This window comes from Hyperolius riggenbachi, chromosome 2 (genome assembly GCF_040937935.1).
Source record: "Hyperolius riggenbachi isolate aHypRig1 chromosome 2, aHypRig1.pri, whole genome shotgun sequence".
Classification (NCBI taxonomy): domain Eukaryota; kingdom Metazoa; phylum Chordata; class Amphibia; order Anura; family Hyperoliidae; genus Hyperolius; species Hyperolius riggenbachi.
In genome coordinates, this window is record NC_090647.1 from 187076674 (window position 1) to 187102160 (window position 25487).

General features: G+C 43.0%; 1 protein-coding gene across 4 annotated transcripts in view; it reads right to left on the reverse strand.

Moving 5' to 3' along the window:
* Positions 1 to 343: 343 nt before the first annotated feature.
* SPRY2 (sprouty RTK signaling antagonist 2) overlaps positions 344 to 25487 on the reverse strand; it is a 33270-nt gene continuing 8126 nt past the window's right edge. For 2 of the 4 annotated variants that reach the window (XM_068267910.1, XM_068267908.1), the window contains one exon: positions 344 to 2092. In XM_068267910.1, the coding sequence (XP_068124011.1) occupies positions 1088 to 2041 (954 nt within the window). In that variant the 5' untranslated portion in view covers positions 2042 to 2092 and the 3' untranslated portion in view covers positions 344 to 1087. Of the gene's footprint in view, positions 2093 to 21492; positions 21745 to 21781; positions 22339 to 25487 lie in introns of those variants that run through there. The other 2 variants (XM_068267907.1, XM_068267911.1) reach the window with 2 other exon arrangements.

A 25487-nucleotide genomic window follows, 5' to 3' on the forward strand; every position in this document is an offset into this window, starting at 1 on the left:
AGCTACTGTGCACAGCTCTGCCTCGACCGGGCAGCAAAATCTACGACTTGCAAAGTTGTGGAACTTTGCAGGGCTATTTCTGGGCAATAAATCACTCGTTCTGCTACGGAGATGCAGCGAATCAGCTTAGAATTTAATGCTGAAGAGGACTTTATAAGTAAATAAGGTAGAAAAAGAGACTTCAATGTCTCTAAGTGCCAATTTTTACCTTGTGCATTTACTGGAGACAATTATGGCAACTTTTCAAGAAACCTATATATAGAAAAGAAGTCCTGTATGTTCATATACAATGGCACCCAATCAGTCTGGTAACAGCATATAAGGAAAGAAAACACTTGCCAAGTTTAATTTCAAACGTTAATATATTTTCTATTTTGTACTGAACATATGCATCAGTCACCCCTTATCGCAGAAACTGACATCATAAAAAAGGGGGAACATTTGTAAGATGCCTCTTAAAATAAATATTTCTCTTTTATAAAATAATAAAACTTCAAATAAATATACTTTACACTAAACAATATGTTGAAAAATTAGAAAATAAAGGCTGACTCTTACTGTAACTGTACAATATATAGAAAGTCCAAAAGAGTAGAAATATTAAGGTTCAATAAGGTGAAGCACAATCTAACCATATGGATAGATTCACATTCAACTGAATGTATATTAGTACATTTGTTGTGATTGTGCCCTTAGTGTGGCACTATATTTCACAGTTGTAAATATTATGTACAAAAATATAGATCGTTATCTCTGGCAGGGGAAAAAAAAGAAAGGTCATTTGCTAGTTTACAAAAATGTTGCAAGTATTATTCACAAACAATGCACAGTTACGTAGGAGTGTCTGTGTTGCTTTAGCTTATACAATGTGTGTCACAGAACACCGTGTCCTAGGCAGAGCTTGATTAACGGTTCTCTAACAAGCCTATCGGTTAGGATAGCATATAAAAAGCATTCCACTGCAATCAGGAAAAACATCCCACAGCTATCTAACTGTGCCACGATGACCATTTTCTTTACTTTTTTTATGATTGCATATGTGTTACAGAGGTCAGTCCATTCCTTCTGTACTCCATAGTGCCATCTGCTATGTTGTCTTCCCCAAGTTTCTGTGCTGTAACTGTGGCACTTTGCAACATACTGTATTTGACCTTTTGCATCGGCATCCAGGCCTCTTCGCCTGATCATAGCAGCCCTCACACATTTTAAGGCAACCCTTGGCTGGAAGATAACACCATAAACAAGGTAAGAACATGGACATGACACCAATGACAGACCAACGAGTGCAGCAATGTGCCTGACTACAAGAGCAGGGGCGTTCAGAGCAGTTGTCCTCATCATCATTTGAGCAATGGTAAAATAGGCACTTCAGGCAGCAAACGCAAGTTACATAGTCAACAACTTCCTGTGCTGAGCAAAGGCACCGGTTGTCACAAATCCAGCAAGATGGGAGAGTCCTTGGATTAGTACAGTCTTGGCACTTACATTTCCCGCAACTCTCACACTTGTATGCATGAAAGTCCAAATTTTCTTTGCTAGAGGGCTTCAACTGTTCTGATTTCAGCTCAACTTTGGGCTGCACCCGAATGATTTGCTCACCACCTTGTCCAGAGGATGTGTACTCAGAGCCTAAAAGTCTCTGCTCTGCTGAATTGGTACTTGTGTTTGTCCTTGTACTACTCCATGACCCTGTGCTCACTGCACTGATGGATCGAGACAAAGGTGCCCGAGACGAGGAATGCATTGGTGGATGAGGACTCCTGCTAAATTGTCTCTGATCTGTTACCACAATTACTCTTTCATTTTTGTGCTGGGTAGTCTGAGAAGGTGCAGGCTTAATGCAAGGTCGGGGAGCCACAGCAGGTCCTTCTGTATATTCATTAGTATTTCGAATAGCTCTGATCTGTTCCAGTGATAACACATGAGCCTGTTGAGTCAAAATTTCTCTCTGGTCAATGTCACCATGTGGTCTCCCAGTGTCACGCCGAGTCTGGAATAATGGTTGGGTGCCGCTTCTGCCATTTTGTACTCTTGTCTCCATCAGTACTCTGAAGAGTTTTCACTCCAGAAGACCGAGAACACATCTGAAATCCTGTTGGAAGAAACAAAAACAGGTTATCCATTTAGCTAATGGCATAGAAGAACAACTAGAGTCAACATTTCAGTGGAATATTCAGAGCATATATACCGGTAAGTTTTATTGAAAAAAGCACAAGTTAAAGGAAACTAAGTGAGAAGGATACATAGGGTGCTAGCTCCCCGGGGCCTGGTCATTTTGGCATGGGATGAGCGGGTCAGCATCTGGATCCCCCATATCTTTTCACCCGGTCACCGACCAACTTTATTTTAACTTAACTTATCAAACGGTTCCTAAGTCAATGTGATATCTGGAAAAAAGGAGCGCTCTAAGTGCGTTACCAAAGTAGGACTTTATTGCGCATAAAAAGTGTTTACTTACAGGATAGTAGACATAAAAAAGCTTGTCAGCGGGTAGGCAACCCGTTACACTCCTCTGCGGCAAAGTTGCACGCGCCGTGGCCAGCAGCAGCGTGTCCGATGGAATCAGGGAGCTCGTCTTGCGAGGCAGTGGGCGGGGCCTAGGATCGTGGTGCGTGTAGCGTCATGACGCGTTTCGGCGCTCTGCGCCTTCATCAGATGACGTCACACGCACAGGGAGGCGGATTTTTGTCCGCATAGATGCCGTAGTTATGGCAACAGGTAAAAAAAGTTTTTTTGAACAAACTTTATTGTTCGTGTAAAGGGAATGCATGCTAATCAGCCCGCTGTGCCGTTCGGAAATGCGTGTGTTTGAACGTAGACAGCTGGCTCACAGCGCGTGCACCTATAAAATTTATATAAAAAGGAGAAGTATATTGTAGATAATAACATGAAAACACCAGCATTTTGGGTTAAACATAATGAAAATAATAAAATCTTAAGACAACCTCATATATATAGGCAAATATTGAATTCTAAAATTTGCCCATATTATGGAAGGGGATTACATTAAACATGTTTACAAAGGTGCATATATAACATCATTAACAGGTATGTAATCGTACTGATGGATTATGACAATTATGTAAATGAGGGGTTAAGACTCTTATCTGATGAAAGCACCTATCAGACACTCTCCACCGACCCCACTCTGGTTTACCTTGATGAGCTAAAGTCCCTGGTTGATAGGGCGTACAATGGTGATGTCATTAATGACCTTGAAAAACGGTTTCTTTTGGTCCCCTATCCTACCATCCCCTATTTTTACCACATCCCTAAAATTCACAAAGATGCCTCCAATCCACCAGGGAGGCCTATTGTTGCAGGGATGGAGGGTTTGGTTGCCAATATTTCTGTATATGTAGACCATTTCCTTCAGCCTTCAAACTCAATAAAGTTTGTTCAAAAAACCTTTTTTTACCTGTTGCCATAACTACGGCATCTATGCGGACATAAATCCGCCTCCCTGTGCGTGTGACGTCATCTGATGAAGGCGCAGAGCGCCGAAACGCGTCATGACGCTACACGCACCACGATCCTAGGCCCCGCCCACTGCCTCGCAAGACGAGCTCCCTGATTCCATCGGACACGCTGCTGCTGGCCACGGCGCGTGCAACTTTGCCGCAGAGGAGTGTAACGGGTTGCCTACCCGCTGACAAGCTTTTTTATGTCTACTATCCTGTAAGTAATCACTTTTTATGCGCAATAAAGTCCTACTTTGGTAACGCACTTGAGCGCTCCTTTTTTCCAGATATCACATTATACATTCCCTATATGGAGCAGCATTATTTGTGAATTCCTGGTGTGGACTAGAGAATTTCTGGATTTGACTGGTCTGGGTTTCCTGGAGTTGAAAGCGCAAGGAACACACTTTTTTTGTTCCTAAGTCAAGCCTGTGATGGAATCTATTATATGAGGTGCATGCAAAAGCTAGATTTTTGTGGTCTAAGATGATTGTTCCAGGTCATCTCAGCTGGTCATCCTCTAACTATAAACAAAAATTAAAAGAACAGGATGTTCAGCAGGAAGACATGGAGCTTGTCTGTACAAGTTATTGCTTAATAGTCACCAGAAACTATTGTTGTCAGTCTTGTGCGCTAGAAACAGGCGTTACTGAGCTACAACCAAATGCTAATTCATTGCAAGTGCAGGTGTTATTTTCACCAATAGACTACCCTTCTAAAACACAAACGCTACTAAAACAATACCCCATCATCTGTGCCCGGATATCTGCAGGATTAGTGGGGCAGTACACACTGGCTAACCAGACTAGAGATGTATAAGTTACCATTTATTTTATGAAAAAGGAATGCCCCATTCATTTTTTCTGTTTTTATCAAGTTCAAAAACTAATGCATGCATACATTCAGCCTGTCTGCAGAAGTAATTTTAAAGGAAACCTGAACTAACAAATATAGAACATCACTCTTGCCACAGTCATGACTCAAAGGCAAATGCATTGTGGGACTTGTACAGCTGGAGGGCGAAGTTTGCCCATGCCTGGTTTAGTTTCAAAGAGCCAGCAGGTCCAATAACCACACCAGAGCATAGCGCTGGGACTATGAGCCGGATGGAGGACTAGGAAGGCTCTAGGCTATCCAGAGCCTTTCCTCTACTTCCTATTCAGTAAGCCAACACCTATTCAATAAGGAGACCTTGGGCAAGACTCCCTAACACCGCTACTGCCTACTGAGCGTGCCCTAGTGGCTTCAGCTCTGGTGCTTTGAGTCCACCAGGAGAAAAGGGCAATATAAATGTTCTGTCTTATCTGGTCTATATATCAAACTTGAATTTAGTTTTCTCACTTCAGGTTCGCTGTAAAGTAGAATCTGCTAGCATTTTTGGGGGGCACTTAGGATGCTGGTAAGCCCCTATATCTGTGTCCGCATCTCACACCACTGCCTTCCTGTGCTGCCAGGAAGAAATCATCTGTGCAATTTCCATTTTATAACACTGCTTCATTCACTTTAATGGAGAGAACAGCAATGCTTGAAAATAGAAATGAGGCTTGCAGTCAGTGTACTGTGGCAACACAAAAAGAAAGCAAGGTCTCATATGGAAATCTAATAGGGCACAAGAGACAGGAGTACACCAAAATAGTATTCGAACAATATTCACAGGTGCATTAACCACTTTGAATCCCTTGCTACGCTTATCTACTCCCCACAAAACGTCACCTGAAGCTCAGGGGAGTAGATAGGCGTACTTGTGGTTTACAGTGTGCTGTATGCCCAATAAGCTATCTGATTATGTATATAGGGTATCATTTTAACCGTGACAAGTGAGAGAATAGCTTTTGTGTTGTTTGACAACTGAGGGCTAAGTCATGTGATTTTTTTTTACCAGAAAACTGAATGAAAAGCAATAAAACTTATTTTCATGTACTCTGTACCCCCAAATAAATACTTGTAAAAAAAAACAAACAAAAGTGACAGCATTGAAAAGAGAATACATAGTTACCCTAGGGACTTAACTTTTAAAATATGTATGCCATGAGAGTGTATTACTGTTAATCATGAAGATAAGGGCTTTTAATTACTAATACAGTACAATGAGAAAACAAAAAACACAAACCAGAAACTAATATATTATCGCCATACATTGTACTAGGAACATTATTTAAATGTTGAGATAACCAGGACAAATTAGCAAATACAATGTGTGGGTTTTACCTATGGTAACATTGTTTATTTGAAAACTATAGTGGATGGAAATGGAGAAATAGTGTATTTTTTCTTTTTTTTCTCATTTTTCCCTTTAAAATGCGCAGATAATAACATAATTACTAAAAGCAAATATCACCCTCCCAAAGCATAATTTGTGGCAAAAAAACCAAGATATAGATCATTTACATCTGATGAGTAGCAATAAAGTTATTGGTGAATGAATGGGAGGAGCGCTGAAATGTGAAAATTGCTCTGGTTTTTAAAGAAACACTTAAAGTGTACCGCAGATGGGAAGAAAAAAAAATATACATCCATGGGACTTACTCCAGCCCCCTCCCGGCTGATCACTCACTCGCCGTCCTCCTCTGCGGCCTGAAGCGTCTGCAACTGGCCCCCGAAAATTATCCAGTTGGGGCCAGTAGCCGCAGTCCGGCCTCGCACATTCCCCATCCCGCTCCCGTCACTGGGAGTGTTCAGCACCTGCACAGTAGTACTGCTCAGGTGCAGAATGCGACAGGAGCACGATGGGGGTGCGCTTGTGGCAGCGCTGCAAATGTGCAGTTGGCCCCAGACTGGAGGACTTTCCAGGGCCAATTGCAGAAGTTCCAAAAGGTGGAGGACAACAGCAAGCTCAGCCTAGAGGGGGCTGGAGGAAGCCCCAGGTATGTATAACCCCCCCCCCCTCATCTCAGGCTTACTTTAAGAGGTGACACAAAGTTACCACAGCAGACATCCTAACAAATTCTACATTTTGTCAAACTGACTTCAGCCTTCTGCATTTTCTAAAGCCAAATATACACTTATTGTAATTGTGGGACAAAGCAATCATGGAATAGTTCCAGGCAGCAGTTTAGGAAGGAAAGCTGTGGAGGAAAGAGGAAGTGGCACCCAGCTGTGGGAACATCTTTTGAAGGTACTGTAGGACAAGTTGGTATCTGTCAAGCACAATCTACTCAACTGGATCAATAGACTGAAGACCAATAGTCAGGGGACACCTGTACACATCTTAAGCTGAATACTCACTGAAAGATGGATTGGGGAATCTCGGGCGAAGAGGCAAATTACTGTTCCCTGATCCATCTTTCTAAACTGCATACCGCAGGAACGGACGAGTGCAAGTGATAAAAGACTGCAGTAATTTGCACGGGACTCAATGGTCATCTGACCGATTGCTCATTCAGTGATCTGTCATACCGGTCATCAATATGTACGGCCACAACAGGCGGTCGTGCCTAAAACATCATTTAAAGTGAACCGGAGATGGGCAGTCGGGAAAAAAATATGCAGACCTGGGGCTTCCTCCAGCCCCATCCAGACTAATTGATCCCTCGCCGTCCGGCTCTGTCTGGACCTTCCTGCTCCAGTAAGTCATGTGGTCTGGGGCATACTGTGCATGTAATACTCCTGGCCAAGGGAGAGTGACAGGGGAGAGTGAGCAGCTGGATTGCGCCTGCACCGACTGGCCCTGATTGGAGGACTTTCTGGGGTGAATTGCCGAAGATCCAGATGGCACAGGACGATGAGGGAGCGATTAGCGGTCTGGAAGAAGCCACACGTTTGAATATTTTTTCCCCACTGCTCATCTCAGGTACCCTTTCATGAATTTTCAATATTTTCACCAAACAATGTTATGCGAAAACAATTGTTCATTGCAAAAAAATGTCACTCAAGAATTGCATCATGGGTATGGACTTTTAGATTTGCAGCTCAGAAAAGATTGTTTTAGCCAAGGACAATCCAGCAGGCAGATGTAGATCAGAGAGAGTCTAACTACACTATAATAGAATGCATAGCTGTTCCAGGACAGAGACAGGTCAAAAGATTAACAAGCCACCCAAGTAGACAGAATCAGCACTGTTTTTTTTGAATATCAAACCCACAATCCCTGTTCTTAAGATCAATATCAAACTCAGGCCGAAGCAATAAAATGTATTTGCCTGTATTTGAAGATTTAACTGGCACATAAAACAGACATTTAAACGGGTCATGCTTAAAAATTGGAAATTAAACAAAAAAAAAAAAAACAACAAACAAACAAAAAAAGACTACGGTTCTTAAAACACAGAAACAAAATGATGTAATCTAAAAAGCAATCTACACTATAAACTCCTGAAAATCATAGGTGCCAGCTTGTCACCTAAGAGACAGAGAGAATGAACTCCGTTTACTGCATTAAAAGCTCCTTAAAACTTGGGCAGGGCCATAAATTATTAGGTGATCTATTCAACTGGGATTTGTTTGGCCATGTTTTAAGTCATCAGCATTAAAACTAACACATCCGGTTTTCAAATATTTCCTGTAAGCAGCAATAAAAAGAATCCTTTAAGAGATTTCAAAAGATGGGGTGGGGGCTCACGTAAATTCCTCATAGACCTTTAGGCCTGCAAACACACAAAATATACACAGACACACAGACACACACACATATATATGCACAGACACACACATGCACAAACACACAAATATGCACAGACAAGCACACACATATACACAAACACACACACATATACACAAACACACAAATATGCACAGACAAGCACAGACATATACACAGACAAACACATACACAAACACACATATACACAGACAAACACACACATATACACAAACACGCAAATATGCAGAGACAAGCACACACATATACACAGACAAACACATACACAAACACACATATACACAGACAAACACACAAATATGCACAAACACACACATATACACAAACACGCAAATATGCACAGACAAGCACAGACATATACACAGACAAACACATACACAAACACACATATACACAGACAAACACACAAATATGCACAAACACACACATATACACAAACACGCAAATATGCACAGACAAGCACAGACATATACACAGACAAACACATACACAAACACACATATACACAGACAAACACACAAATATGCACAAACACACACATATACACAGACAAACACACACTTTAATACTATAGAACTATGAAAAATTGTTAATGCTACAAAGTGATTTAAACATTAAAAAGTGCATATATACCATTATGTAAAGAAAGCCTTCTCCCCCTATTTAATATAGTAATTTCTTTAAGTTTAGTGGGACAACTGCCTGTATTTATGTTATATTTACTATATATCTGTAATACCTCACTTGGTAGGTACAGCTCACAAACAGGAAAGATTTTGCTCATTCCCCAATGTAATAAGCTAGATTGTGGAAAGTTTTAAGAGCTGCTCAATATACAATTTAGGTACTTACACCCGAGTCTCCTTCCACTTTGCTGTTCCAACCCTGATGCCAGCTGAGCCCCCCACATGTTGGCCCATACTGTGCAGGTGCAGACAGCTTGCATCTGTGCACTAGCACCAAGCTGAATGGGCTTGGCTTGTTCTGCCCAGTGCGAGCGGTAGTTCTGTGCTACTGCACATAGGGGGCCACAGTGCTGGAATGCTTAAGACGGATGAGACCTACATTTTATGCTGGGAATACACGGTACATTTCTGGTAATCTCTCCGCGCGGACGAGCGTGGACACGGCTGGTGTCGATCCAGCGGCTAATCGAGCCGCCGGTCGACCCGTCTATTCCCAGCATCATGCTGGGGATACACGGTACGTTTCTGTACCGTGTATCGACCAGCTGATCCGGCCAGCTGATAATATTCAGCTGGCCGAATCAAGCTGCCCGACCCTCAACCGCTTGATCCTCGCCGGTGGACAATGGCAGGGAATCGACCGCTGATAAGGAAGCGCCGGCGGGGGCGAGCGGTAATCGATCCGCGCGCACGAGCGGAGACGCGGCTGGGGTCGTTCCGGCGGCTTATCGAGCCTCCGGTCGACCAGTCTATTCCCAGCATTAGACATTAGGATCTCCCAGGTTTTCTTTAATGGAGGAAATTCACCATAAGAAATGATTAATGGAATAGAAATTAGATTTGAAACGACCATTGAATGTTATAAAAAGCTATTAAAATATTAGGCCCGCTTGATCGATATTTACCTACTGCAGGCGCAGTAGCGGCTCTTTGCTTGGGCTCTGGTGGAAAGAGCCGAGCCCGACCGGGTCCGCTCTACTGCATAGGCGACTCACCGGCGATCCAACACACACACACACACACACACACACACACACACACACACACACACACACACACACACACACACACACACACACACACACACACACACTAAAAGTTCTGTACAGCTGGTATTGTATCCACAGCAAAGATCACCCAATACACTGAGGTTATCACTGGTGGCAGAAGGCGAAGGGATAAAGCTAAAAACACGACACAGACATAGGCCTCAATTCACTAAGATCATGCTGGAGATAATAAGGCAAGAGAAAACTTACCTCCACACAGTGAGAGAGTTATCTCTTCTCTCCATTCCTTAAGTTACCTCCTCTGTAGTTATCTCCTCTGAAGGTATTTTCACACGCAGTTAATTAACAGCCTGACTTTAACCACTTAAGGACCACGTGGATTTTTAATGATCGGTGCTGCGCGGGCTCTCCAGCCCGCAGCACCGATCAGGTAAAAGGCAGGGCGATCAGACTTCCCCCCCCCTTTTTTCCCCACTAGGGGGATGTCCTGCAGGGGGGGGTCTGATCGCCGCCGGCTGCCTGTGATTTGCGGGGGGGGGGGCTCCTCAAAGCCCCCCTCCGCAGCGATATTGTGCGCTCCCTCCCCTTACCTCCCTCTCTCTTCCCCTGTGTGAGGCGCAGGACGGATATCGGTCCTGCGCCGGATAGGATAGGCTTCAGCCTATCAAATGACGGCGATCCCCGGCCAATCAGAGGCTGGGGATCGCCGATCTCCGTCACGGCGCTGCTGCGTAGCAGCGCCGTATTGATGTAAACAGCGGGGATTTCTTCCCCGCGTGTTTACATTACGTGTGCGAGCCGCGATCGGCGGCTCGCACGCTGTTCACGGAGACAGCCTCCGTGAACTAGCATGGAAAGGCCGCTCGATCGAGCGGCCGTTTCCATTGGAAACCACTAACGACCCGCCGATGCCTATTGGCGTTAGGCAGTCGTTAAGTGGTTAAAGGTGGGTACACATGTCAGATAAAAGTCTTTGGAAAATGAAAGATCACAGACCAATTTTACCCCCTTTCATGTAGTATGAGAGCCATATTCTACACAGTCTATTCTATGGAGCTGAACTCCCCATCAGATAAATATCTTAGCAAGATGCTGCACACAAAGATGCTGTACACATGCAACAGATCAGTATCTGCAAAAGATCAATCCCTGGAAAAGATCCATTCCAGCAAACTGCATTCATAGTCTATGACATCTGCAGATCCCATACACACCTTGTTTAATGGACATTCATCTGCAGATAAGACAATTATCTGCCGATCTGAAGATCCAACCTGGTGGATCTGATCTCCAGATAATTGTCTGTTAACCACTTCAGCCTACAGCTTCGAAAATCTTATGCATCCGAGCAATGTTCACCTCCCATTCATTCGCTAATAACTTTATCGCTACTTATCAAAATTAATTGATCTATATCTCGTTTTTTCCGCCACTAATTAGGCTTTCTTTAGGTAGTACATTTTGCTAAGAGCCACTTTACTGTAAATACATTTTAACAGGAAGATTAAGATAGAAATGGAAAAAAATCATTATTTCTCAGTTTTTGGCCATTATAGTTTAAAATTAATACATGCTACAGTAATTAAAACCCATGCATTTTATGTGCCCATTTGTCCCGCTTATTACACCATTTAAATTACGTCCCTATCACAATTCATGGCGCCGATATTTTATTTAGAAATAAAGGTGCATTTTTTCAATTTGCGTCCATCACTATTTACAAGCTTATAATTTTAAAAAATTTAATAAGATACTCTCTTGACATGTATATTTAAAAAGTTCAGACCCTTAGGTAACTATTTATGTAGTTTTTTTTTTTTTTTTTTAATTGTAATTTTTTTTATTTTTTTTTTAATACAAAAATGTATTTGGGTAATTTTAGTTTGGGAGGTAAATAGCCAATTTTAGATGTAATATAATTTTTTTTTATTCAATACAGGTATGTGGGTGCAGTTTACTATTTGGCCACAAGATGGCCACATTCAAAAAATTCCTGGATGCGAACGATGTCGCATCTAGGAACTAAAATGAAGAGAAGAAGTTTCCTGGGGGCAGAAATACCACACTCTCTGATGAGAAAGCGTTGGTATTTCTGCCGGGGACTTAGATCGGTGAAGGGGAATTATATTCCCATTCACTGATCAGAGGGGCAGCGGGAGGCAGCGGGGGCGTGCGCCCGATCGCGCGCACCACACGGCTGCAGCACCACTGCCTATCTGGACGGATATATGCGTCCAGATATGGCGAAGTGGTTAAACAAGATGTGTATGGGATCTGCAGATATCATAGATTATGAATGCGTTTTGCAGGAATGGATCTTTTGCAGGAACAGATCTTCTGCAGATATTGATATTTTGTGCCTGTGCAGCATCTTTGTGAGCAGCATCTTGCAAAGATTTTTATCTGATGGGGAGCTCAGCTCCATAGAATAGACTGTGTAGAGTATGGCTCTCATACTACATGAAAGGGGGTAAAATTGGTCTGTAATCTTTCATTTTCCAAAGACTTTTATCTGACGTGTGTACCCACCCTAACTTGAAAATTATGGAGTTATTTTAAAGACAGAAGAGTTAACTTTAGGTTTGCCTGAAGTAAAATGTTTCCTGAATACTACATGCCTCATCACCATGGTGATAACTAGAAACGTTATTAAAGACAGGAGATAAGCTTAATGAATTGAGGCCAAACTTTCTAACTCGCTCTCAAAATGTTACTTGACTTCCACTACAAGAGTGTTGGAATATTCAAAGTACATACTAAATGTACCAAAAGTGATTTGTTACACAGTACCTAACGATGGAACCAATCTTGCACCCTTCGAGAAACCCACAGGAAATACATGGGTTCTGTGCTGTGCTGGGTTCTGTGCTGCCAAATGAGTGGCAATCAACTTGGTTCACTTACTTATTGACACAATGTAAAGGTAGCCATAAATCAGGCGACTTGGCAGCCGATCGACCATCCGATTCAATAATTATAATCGAATCGGATGAAAATTGGTGCCGCCAAGTGCATGCCCGACTGACAATGCGCCCAATTTTGGCCTCGAAATTTGTGCATATTTTTTCATGACCATTCAAGTACACCACTAAAAATCATCAATGATGTGTGGTCACTACTAGATCCTCCTGTGCAAAAGTCAGCTGCTGCGAGGAACGCGACATTTCTCGGTAACCAGAGGTTTCCCAGTGGGGCAGGTGGAGCCTGTGTGTCAGTGAATATCTGCAGTGGTTTAGGGATCTGATTAGCGTGCTGGTTGGCGGTCTAAAAGACCACTTAACCAGTTCACAAGTGAAAGTAACACTTGTTAGGTTTAGGAAGTCTACTGGAACATAAGTGCTCCTGAAGGCGGGCCTCTCTGTATTGAGCATGCGTGAGCATGCTCTCCTGCACACCCGTGCAGTATGGAGCCGCCCGTTTTCGGGGGCACTTGGGCACCCGAAGAATTCCAAAGCCTTCTGCAGCGGAAGATTTGAACAGGGGAGCAAGTGCTGGAATGCAGGGACTGTGAGAGGAACAGGAAGGGACTATAGGACCCAGATCCTTCCCTCTACTTAAGTATCTTTTTTTTTTCTTTTCATATTCACTTTAGAGTCTCAGAATGATCACTTCCTCATAGGCAGAAAGAATAATGCTCTATTTAGTGTTGTGAAATTAACTTTGCAAGTTGGGATGGACAGCCATTATAGCAGCAGGCACTCTGATTAGTCCTGTAGCCTCTTCTGAAATCCACTGCTTTATTGTAACCCAGTGCAGACAAGCACGTCGCATTAGTGACTTATAAAACTGCTTGTCAAAGCACATCACTAATCTGCTGCCCGCTGTGGGTGGACAGAAGCACTTGTTCAGGCCACCTTTTGCACGGTACATGTTCAGTCAAAGGACTATTTTACATGACTATGTAAAAGAATGAGCTAACCTCTGTCTTGGCATTTTCAAGCATACTTGATCACTTGTGCACCCATTTTGCAGAAGAGGTCACACACTTCAGTGACAGCTAATCAAGTTTAAAGAGAATCTGAAGTGAAAAAAAAACAAAAAAAACAAAGGAGAGGGAAGGATCTGGGTCCTATAGAGCTTTCCCATTCCTCTCACGATATCCACGCTACAGCGCTGGCTCCTCCATTCAAATCGCCCGCTGTGGGAGGCTTCAGAAGTCTTCAGGAGCCTGAGTGCTCCCGAAGATTGGCAGCTCCGTACCGTGCATGCTTAAGAAAGGGTGCTCGCGCATGCGCCATACATAGCAGTCCTTCTTCAGGAGCAATCAGGCTCCCGAAGACTTGCAAAGTCTCTGTTTGGAGATTGCTACTGGGGGAGCCAGCGGTGGTAGTCCCCTTAGACAAGTATCTGTTTTTGGTTTTTTTTCTCACTTCAGACTCTTTTTAATCCATTCAATATCTTGCTAGACAGTCGGACAACTAGCAGAAACACAACAAGAAAAAAAATCTCAAGCCGCTTGGAGAGAAACTCTAAGTGGCATCTAACATGACAAAGGAAGGCCATACTTCCCTCTCCTGAGCATGTCTCAACAGGTGTATGGAAACCAGGCTTAGATGGTATTCATGTAACAGGAAACCAGCTGCTATAATGAGACTCATTCCCCCTTTTCACTCAGGTCACTACAATGTGAATGACAATAGCCAGAACACTTCACTATTCGCATATCAAACACTACCTGCATTTTACAACACAAGTCTTTCTCCATGTCATGACTTTGATACATTGGCTAAACTAAGAACCTATTAACTAAAGCAGATGAGGATGGGGGTGAATAATGCACATTATTCATGGAATTTACTACAAGTCTGGCAAACAGGATGCTATAACCCCTACAACTCTTTCCTGGATGAAGAGCCCTTTTTAATTGCAGAGATCTATAGATCCAGGCCTGTTTCACTGAACAGCCATCCTGCAAACAGCACATTCTCTGTCAAGTTGCTTGACAATGAAGGGATTGAGATCATTGCTGTGCAAACACTACCCAGGGCCTATGAGAAGTGAAGGCCGTACATACATTTCCTAATAGGTCCTCAATGAATTACGCAGTTCATTCATAAACACAGCACAGGTAGATCAGAATTTCTGTATATTCATCAGTCACTCCTAAACTTGTGCTCTTCTCAAACTCTACATATTCCCTCAATAATGTATCCCCTCACTCTCCCTTGGTAGTTAAAAAATAAAAATAGGAAAATACATAAAACTCAAGAGAAAGTCTAATCAAGGATCTGGGTAGGATTTAAAGCCTCCATAACGTATGAGTCAGCAGAGAAAATGTAAAGTTTTGTGGCAACTGCAAATTTTGGTAATAGTTTTTCATTTATGTGATCTTCACACATTTACATGCATGATATACATTATTTTCTAATATTCATTATTAATTAGTATTTATATAGTGCTGACATCTTCCACAGCGCTGCACAGAGTACATAGTCTAGTCCAGGGGTCAGGAACCTTTTTGGTTGAGAGAGCCATAAACGCCATATATTTTAAAATGTATTTCTGTGAGAGCCATACAATAAAATATGTTTCTAACTGGGACAGCGTGCAAGTGCAGCAGAGGCTCACGTCCCTGTTGCCATGGTGATGTGTATACAGTCGATCCGCTGGACAGCGGAAGTGTCAGACACTCCAGCTTCTCTTGGGTTTCAGCAATATCAGAAATTTCCCAGGCAGGAGAAATACCGACTAACAGCTTGTACAATTAGCTAGCTGACTTGGGAGTTGATTCACTTTGTAGGACGAGATCCCCGCACTTTGGCCCAATGGGCTGCCTGTCAAGTGACAGGCAGCCTATTGGGCCAATCAAAGTGCGGGGATCTCGTCCTACAAAGTCACTGGACCTGACAAGGTCCAGAGTTGGTCAATTGGAGCAGCCGTTCGTTTTGGGGGAGTGCGAGTAAGTTAGTAGTGCATGCTACAGCAGTAGCGTGCCTACTTTGAAAATTGTATTTGCACTGCCACACTAAAGTTGCGCTGCTTGATCAGTGTAGCTTAGTGAATCAACCCCTACTGATTTATCTGTGAGCCAGATGTAGCCATCAAAAGAGCCACATCTGGCTCCTGAGCCATAGGTTTCCTACCCCTGGTCTAGTCACTTAACTGTTCAGAGGAGCTAACAATCCAATCCCTACCATAGTCCTATGTGTGTGCATGTATGTATGTAGTGCATGTATGTATGTAGTGCATGTATGTATGTAGTGTATGTATGTAGTGTATGTAGTGTATGTATGTATGTATGTAGTGCATGTATGTATGTATGTAGTGCATGTATGTAGTGCATGTATCGCAGTCTAGGGACAATTTAGGGGGGAAGCCAATTAGCTTATCTGTATGTTTTTGGGATATTGGAGGAAACCAGAATATTCAGAGAAAACCCACACAGACACGGGGAGAACATTCACACCCCATGCAGATAGTGCCTTGGCTGGGATTTGAACTGGAGATCCAGCGCTGTAAGGTGAGAGTGCTAACCACTATGCCACCGTGCTGCCCACCCATGTATTCTGTGATGTTGTATGAACAAAAAAAAAAAATCTATCTAAGTGAGGTGAGCTCTAAAAGGTTGTCTTTATTCAATCAACTATTTCTGGACACTGCAACTTATACAATGTACACACGCGCAAGCAGTTCTATGATCAGGTGTAAGTTTTGATTGGTGTTTGTGACAGCACCTATAGCTAAGGTGCGTACATAACTTTTGTCTTATAATGCTTCCAGCTATAGCTAGTTTTCTTCCATGTTTGCAGGAATCTCTTTAGCAGATAAACACGCTGCAAACAAAGTTAGGGCTGTTTCCATTACTATAGCAGAAGCTACCTGGTCAGCAGTGTTTTCACACCCAAGTTGTGCAGCTGAATTGCACAGAATTTGTAAACTGGAGATGTCACTCTCCTTTCTAAGTATCCACTGAGTAAACACTGCCCAGGCATTTAATATGGAAATGTAAACGTAAAGAACTGCACTACAAATATACCAGTAAACACCATTTCAGTGGAGAAGCAAGGTGCTGTACATGCAAAAGAACAAGAGGGTCTGTCACAGGCTAAAAACATGCTGCTTAAAGTGCATCTTTTACTTTTGTTCTACTTTCAGGAATGATTCTTAGGCAGAGACAAAAAAGGTCATAAAATATATTAAAAAAAAACAACAACAAACAAACAAAAAACTTTTTTTTAAAAAAAAAAAACTTTCCAAAAGTTATTGATCTGCGAAAAAAAAAAATGCACACAGTGAGAGAGACTACAAGTCAGAGATATGTGCTAATAAGGCTTGTCTAAAAATGTGAAATACTGAACATCTCAGAGAAAGTCCGATTTCATTTAAATAATAACAGTCCTTTAATAGCTATGCTTTCTAGATGTAATCTTGCCAACCAAATCTTGAGGTAAAATGGACATCCAACCACAGGAAAGCACACAGAATCTGCTGTCAGGTGGAATCTACTATTCGGCCCACAAATAGCTTTTTGACTGGGCTACTAAGATATGGGACAGATCATAGAACTGCAGAGAAATTCACCAGGCCAAAGGCCTAATCAAAACCACTTCTTCACTTTTGAAAACTATAACGTAATAAGTGGATTTATGTATAAAAAAAACAGTATAGAAGTAGCAGGCATCAGGGAAGGCAAGGCAGCCTCATTCTGGTGTCCAGTGCAAATATTTCTGGACAAAGGAAGAGGCATTTGTCAAGCTTTCAGCGAGTCATCTCCACATAAAGGATTTTGCTCATTAATGGCAGGAAACAATCAATATAGGGTATATGGCATGTTTTCCTGTGTGAGTGTGTCTCCTCTTTCACACACACTTCTAATGCAAATCTAAATCCATAGGAAACAGTAAGGAAATAGCAGCCATTCACAATGAATAGAATTACTAACAACCATATGTGCACATCAACAATGCTCTATTGGAACTACAAATGTCACTTCCAAATCAGTCACCTCAACAGCTCAAGAAAGAATAAGATATGATTTGTTTACACTGCTTCACACAACTTGTATCCCTGTTATTATTATATTTGCAAAATGCGTGTAATGGAAAATGTTAGGGGGAAAAAAAACAAGTCTTACCAAAGTTTTGAAAGGCCAGGACTACCACATTGCAAACTCTCCCTTAATACTATTTTAAAGTTGCATTCATAGCAGTACAGTAAAATATGTTATTTTGTAAATGACAATAATCCCGGATGCTGCTTAAAGTCAAGCCAGCACAAAAACATGATTCTGTTTGTCTGATGGGCTATGTAGATTCAAAGCTGTCTTTCCTCTGCCACTAACCAGCCCCCCCTCTCCACCCCCTCCCCTGAAAACCCCATTAGGAGCAGAGTGTGTGATCAGACTGAGGATTAGGGGAGGGGGAGCAAGGAGTTTACTGTGGGGACAGGGTGAAAAGACATAAATAGCTCTTTAAACTAGACCACAACATTTCCGAAGCTGCTCAACACCACAAGATATATCCTCTTCTAAATTCAAAATAGAACTCTAAGCAAACCACAGAGTGGAAAGTTTGAGTAAAGTTTGCATGAGACGTAGAACTACATTGGAACATAAAAAAAAAAAAAACAACAACCAGAAAATGTAAGCACACCCCTCAACCTTTACTGGGACACCTTAAAAGTAAAAGCTCTTCTCCAGAGCGCATGTGGAAATGATCACTTGGAAGTCTCATTGACAAACCACAGCGCAGAGCTGTCTAGAGAGGCAATCCAGGGAAAAAAACAACAACAACAACAAAAAAAACATTCTCCCTGTTCTGACAGACTGACAACTAAGGGTGCAGAAAGAAAATGCTTTCTTCTCTTTGCACAAATTGTTCTAATGACAGCATCGGCTCAGCCACTGATAGGGAATCATACAAAGTTCTGTAGACTAAGATTTGTAGACACTCCCTATTCAGTGTGCAGCTGGGTCTTGTACAGTACCCTGCCACCAGCCTCTCCAACCCCTTCCCAAGTGCTGCATACTGTAGTGATGCTGGGGGAGTCTGTAGAGCCAGTTCTGCTACATCAGAGGTGGACAGAATGAGTGTAATAAGAAGCTGAGACAGAGCATACTCTTCTGTCATTTTTCTGTGTGCGGTTTTTATGTATGCATTTTCTGCACACCAAGAAACAGGTGGCCAAAACGTGTAGATTTTTGTTCCCCTATGGTATATGTCAAGCCGCATTTGTGGCTGTCTCGGGCCAGAATCTAGTGTGAGCATAGTTGCCCCCGAGGTCATTTAAAGATCTGGCACATCGAACTTTAAAAGACAGCTTACCCCACCTGCCAGAAGCCATTCCATTATGCGCAATGCGGTCCCCTATCCCTATGAGAACAGTGCGCTTTGCTATTTTATACCAGAACAGCGCCTCTGTACAGTGCTCATTTCTTGCAGTGCAACTTGCAGGATCAAGCTCCATCCTGACTTGAAACGCCAATAGAGCAGGTGTATGCATGTTTAGTGTAAAGCTGCATACACATGTCAAATAACTGTCTCCTGTGCATATAATGTCTCCTGGGTAACAGTCTCATGAATGAGCTCTTAGGGCCCTTTTCCACTAGCAATCGCTAGCGTTCACGCTGAACGCTAGCGATTGCTGAATCGCAATTACTGGCGATTGCCCGACGTTCGCGGCCGCGATTTTGCTATGCTATGCACTGCATAGCAAAATCGCTGCAAATATCGCTCCGCCGCGCGTTCGCGTTCCCAGCAAAAACGAATCGCAGTAGTGGAAATGACCTACCGCGATTCCTATGTTAAAAAGCAAACCGTAGCGATCGCTAGCGGTTTGCGTTTTTGCGATTCAGCCAGCGCTGGTGGAAAAGGGCCCTTACAGATGTGTGCTTCAGCTGCAACCAATCACATTGTCCTGTACAATTTCTAATGGCTATATTTATTCCTGAAGCCAAACTTTAATCACCCTTGCCTAGGGTCTAATCTCAATCCTTTCCTTACTGGTATGTAAGCTTATGAAAAACCTGAACTCGAAAATGTACTTTAAAATTAGATAATGATACTCCCACCAGTTTACATAAGGACTTACCCCACTCTGTGAGCTGCCATAGTCTAATGTCCTACCAAAATATAATTATGTATTTACATAGCACTGACTTTACAAAGTACATAGTCATGTCACAGACTGTCCCCAGAGTTGCTCACAGTATAATCCTATCATAGTCTAATGTCCTACCATATTATTATTATGAATTTACATAGCACTGTCATCTTCTGCAGCACTTTACAGATCACATAGTCACGTCTCACTGTCCTCAGAGGAACTCACAATGTAATCACATATAGTCTAATATTTTCACTATTGGATTGTTTTAGGGGAAACCAGTTGCCTTATTAATGTTTTTGGGATGTAGGAGCATATGAAGTGTCTACGTGAAATCTGGGAAAGATAAAAACTCCATGCAGATTTTGCCCTGGTCAATGTTCAAACCTAGGATTCAGCAATATACTACAATAGTGCGATCCACTATGCCTCTATTTCTCTCATATGTATCTGCTCATCTATGTCAATTCTGACCCTCTACTAACCTTCCTCCATCCATTATATTTGTCTTATCTTGTCTCCCTGTGCTTATCTCCAGAATGGGTTATGAGTCGATAAACTGTTGTACCATCTCACTGTCAGTGCTTCAATGCCATGATATACCCACTCCAGTCCTATCCTAACAGGCAGTAACATATTTGCATGCCCCATAATGGTTGTGAAAAAGTTTTCTGAAATGAAGACTGTTTGTCTGGCTTGATAATCTGATCCTGAAATGTAAAGGACAAGATACCTTAAATTGTCCTGTGGGGACGTGATGTCGGAACCTGTAGCGTGGGCGCTGTTTTTATTTGAGGAGCAAAGTGGCAGCATGTGCTGTATGGCATACAGAGCTGGATCATCCACAAGGCAAACCTAGGCAGCTGCCTAGGCCCCAGAGAGGGGCCTGGTGGATGCAAGCCTCCACCAAATCTAACTAAATAAGCCATGTGACCATCAGTGGAGGGCAAAAAAGTGCTATCTTGCCTAGGACCCCATTTCATAGTAATGTTTTTCTGATGGCTTATGGTTTATATGATATGCAAAGTGTTGTATAATGTATGCAATGCGTGTGTGCGTGTTACAGGATTTCTTGCCTGGAGTGATAAAAAGGCTAGAAACGGCCGACTGTGTTGTATGTTTTCCAAAACAAGCCACGTTTCCGCTCCTTCTGCTGCCCATTGCACACAAGAGCCAGGCACCAGTCCAGACCTACAGAATGAAGTGAGGGGTCCTGAACAGAGGAGGGTGGGCTATGGATACACTATTCCCAGACTTCACAGCACCGGAACGGGCTCTCCTAGGCTCAGGATAGAACACCTGTAAAGCTCTCTGATCGTATAGGTGCCCACTAACCATACACTAACACCATAACAATCTTCAGCAAAGAATTGCCCAAGGGATCACATAAATGCAATCGGAAATAAAAAGTCATAAAACATCAATTATGTCACTAGATAAAGAAACAATCTGCACTCCACTTCAATTACAACCGATTATAAAGGCCACTTTTCCGATCGACTAAGTTGTCATTGAACGATCACCATTAGAACAGTTTAGTCAATTTTGGACATCAACAATGCCAATACAATTGCCAATATCCGATCACTTGGACGATCCTCCAACCGAAAATTGTACCGTTAGCGGGCACCTTCAATGCTAGCCACTGAAAACCAAATACTTTATGGAACTAGAACATGCCAATCATTACTGACCTGAAAGAGAATAAAGTTGCAGAGACGTCATGGCTGGTGGTTACATCTGCTCTTTCCCCATGATTGTCACATCTAGTTGCTGATAAGTGTCTCTGACGGCCCCCAGAGTGTGAAGTAGCCCCTAGCCAGCCGCCCTGGCTCCACGGATCCTGCTTACAAATGATTACCCCAACTCAGGGCCTCCCTATGGGCAATGGGGCTGATCCACTGCTATTCGCTCGCTCTACTTTCTGGCACCAGATACATCCCAAACCCTGCAAAGCCATCCACAGGGACCCCCCAAACTCACCGTCACCGCAGCAGCACGACGACTCCTCGCTCCGCAGGGTAAATCAGAGGATCGATGAGATCCCGGCTCCTTGTACAGTCCGATAACAAGTCATCCAAATAAGGCGAGGAAGAAAGAAGTTCCAAGGCAAAAGCAGAAGCAAATGATTGTCCCTAGCACCCAGCACAAACTTCTCCCCAATGCCAGTTGTGACTGCAGGAACTGTTGTAACTGGCTGCTGTGTGCAGGGAAGTGCAAGAAAGTTGCTGGAAGTCAGGCCAGATCCCGTGGCAGAGTCCGCAGCGTGCTTGTTATGTGTGCTTGCTGTGATGATGTGAGCTGCTGGCCTCCTGAGCTCGGGGATATGCAGCAGCAGCAGTAAATGGCGTCATGTGGAACTGAGGAGGAACAGAGCAGTTGTTGTCCCAGAGGATATATCGCATCCGGTCCCTGCTCATTGGCTCTGCGGGGCTACATTCACTCACACTCCCAGCTCTGAGCTGCAGGAGGGATCTCACAGGGCAATGGCCTCTGATGGCTGCCTGCTCTGCTGCTGTGCTCAGGATAGTCTGGGGGGTGGGGAGGGAGTCATGTGTGAATACACTCTGTGCTGCAGGAAATCCCTTTATATTGTTACTACTATCCCATGTAGTTGTGTGAAGTCCTTCCCTATTCAGTGTCACAAACAAACAGCAGTTCCTCTGTTTCAACACAACTTCACTTTCTAGACTTTAGGTAGCCAGCTGCTCATTGGTTATTCAAAACAAAACAATGACTTCCTTAGGGGTCTGATTACTAAATCCTGTGAATCTATTTGTGTGGATTGTTACTTAGTCTTTTACTTAGTTGTTTGCAGTTATCTAGCAACAATGCTTTTTTTTTTAAGAAGCACTTTACAAACTTTAAAAATAAATTCACATCACTTACTACCAGTGCTGTTTCTAGCTTTTTATGCTAGATACACGCCATACAATTTTCTGTTAGATTTACCTGCCAGATCAATTTTTTCCAACATGTCCAATCTGAATTTTGATCCGTTTTCCAATCGTTTTTTGATCATTTTTTCTATTTTCGTTCAGTTCAATTAAAATCAATTACACAGGCACACAGAATAAAAAATAAAAAAGAAGATCACACACACTATAGAACACTTTGCATATAATATAAACCATAAGGGCGCGTTTCCACTTGAGCGGAAACTGCTGCGAATCCACAGAGTTTCCCCGCAGGCGAATAGTGCGGGGAAACTCTGCCATAGGGTGCAATGGTAACGCCGGCCGAATCGCTACCGCTAGCGATTCGGCCGGCTTTTCCATCCGAATCGGCGCGGGAGGCTGCGGATCCCATAGCCGTGGATTCGTCTGCTTTCCCCGCAGACCTGGCAGAGCTCAAGTGGAATCGCGCCCTAAGCCATCAGCAAATGATTATTATGAAATGGAGCCCTAGGCAAGATAAGACTTTTTTCCCTCCACTGACAGTCACCTGGCTTATTTACCGTAGATAGATTTAGATTTGGTGGGGGCTTGCATTCACCAGGCCCCTAGACTCTCCCCAGGCCCTAGGCAGCTGCCTAGTTTGCCTTGTGGATGATCCAGCTCTGTATGCCATACAGCACATGCTGACACTATGCACCTCAAATAAGAACAGCGCCCACACTACAAGTTCTGACATTATAGCCCATGTGCAATTCGTTTTTTCTCCTGAGTTTTCTCCTAGGTGATATTATCAAACACGTCAATATTATGTCTTTTCAACTGCTAACAAGCAAAAAAAAAAAAAAAAAAAAAAAAAAAAAAAAAAAACACTCAAAATAATTTTGATAGTAATTTTTCAACTACTTTTTGGCACTTTTTCAATTGCAAAATGCAAAAAAAATTTTTAAATAGAAGAATAAAAATTATCTCCTAGGAGAAAAATTGGGAGAAAAGGGGAATTGTGTATGGGCCTATGTCCCAACAGATCAATTTAAAGGATTAGATTATCAAGCAAGACATCTGCATTTCAAAATACTTTTTCACAAACATTATGGGATATATAAATATGTTATTGCCTGTTAGGATAGGACTGAAGTGGGTATATCATGGCATTGAAACACTGACCTAGTGAGATGGTACAATAGTTTAGTGATTCATAACCCATTCTGAAGATAAGAACAGCGTGTTGGTAACGTACACACGACACAATTTTCTGACAGATTTAAGGGGCCCATACACCTACCGATTTTCCCGCCGATACACAGCCGATTTGATCACTGTGATCGAATCGGCTGTGAAATCGTTGCGCAAACGGTGACCGAACGATTGATTTCTGTCGCTCCTGTCCGTGCAGAAGATTTCGCTCGATCGCCGGCGGGTCGGGAGTGCGTCGATAGTGGCGTTCGAATGCACGACGACCGATGCAATACAGCGGCAATACATTACCTGTTCCATCGGCGCGAGTCCCCTGGTCACCGCTGCCCCTTCTCCGCTGGGCTCCGAGTCCGGCAAGTTTCACTTCTTCCTGTCCCGGCAGGAAGTTTAAACAGTACAGCGCCCTCTACTGTTTAAACTTCCCCCGGCAGGAAGTGAAGCTGGAGGAGCCCAGACCGGAGAAGAGACAGCGGCAGCGGAGACCGGGGGACTGGCACCGGCCGGACAAGGTAATGTATGCGGGAGCATCAGCTTCACAGATGGTGAATCGATTTCATGGTGAAATAGATTCACAATCTGTTTGCAGTAAAGGCAGCCATACGATCCCTCTCTGATCAGATTCGATCAGAGAGGTATCTATCTGCTGGTCGATCTGATGGCAAAATCGACCAGTGTATGGCCACCTTTACTGTCAGATTGATTATTTCCAACAGATCCAATCTGATTTCCGATTGATTTTCCAAACTATTTTCCATTTACTTCAACGGAAAATCGATCGGAAAGCAGATCGGATCTGTTGGAAATAATCAATCTGACAGTAAATCTGTCAGAAAATTCTATTGTGTGCACTTAGCATAGGTGAAACAAGATAGGAGTAGCAGAATGGAGGGAGGAAGGGTGGTAGAGGGTTATGCTGGGGATACACGGTACGTTTCTGTACCATGTATCGAGCCGCTGATGCTCCCAGCTGATAATTTCCAACAGGTCAGATGGCCCGCCGGATCTATACCCCGCTCGATCCCCACGGAGAGTCAAGCGGAAGATAAGGAAGCGCCCGCGGGGACGAGCAGGAATCGATCCGAACGGCGGCGGGGAGATGCAGCGGGAGTCGATCTGGCGGCTAACCAAGCCACGGTGTCGACCCATGTATGCCCAGCATAAGAATTAATGACATGGATGAGCAGATAGATATGAGTGGAAGACAGGGATAGTGGATAGCAATATTGTATTATAGTGTCGAGTCCTAAGTTTGAACATTGGCCAGGGCAAAATCTGAATGGAGTTTCTACTAAATAAAATCAAAGATAGCTTTATTGGCATGACCAAGATTCATACAGGTATTGCCAAAGCAAGCAAGGGGAAAAAGGGAACATGGGAGGGGGTAGGGTATGGGATAATGGCTAAGCAGTCTGGACATTTTTAGGTTTACAGTTCTGTTATGTTATTCTGCTATCTTCCCCTGTATTTCATTCATACACTTCCTATTCTCCTACATTCCAAAAACATACTAATAAGTCTACTTGTTTCCCCCCAAAACAATCCTCTAGTGAAAATATTAAACTATAAACTATGGTAGGGATTAGATTGTGAGCTCCTCT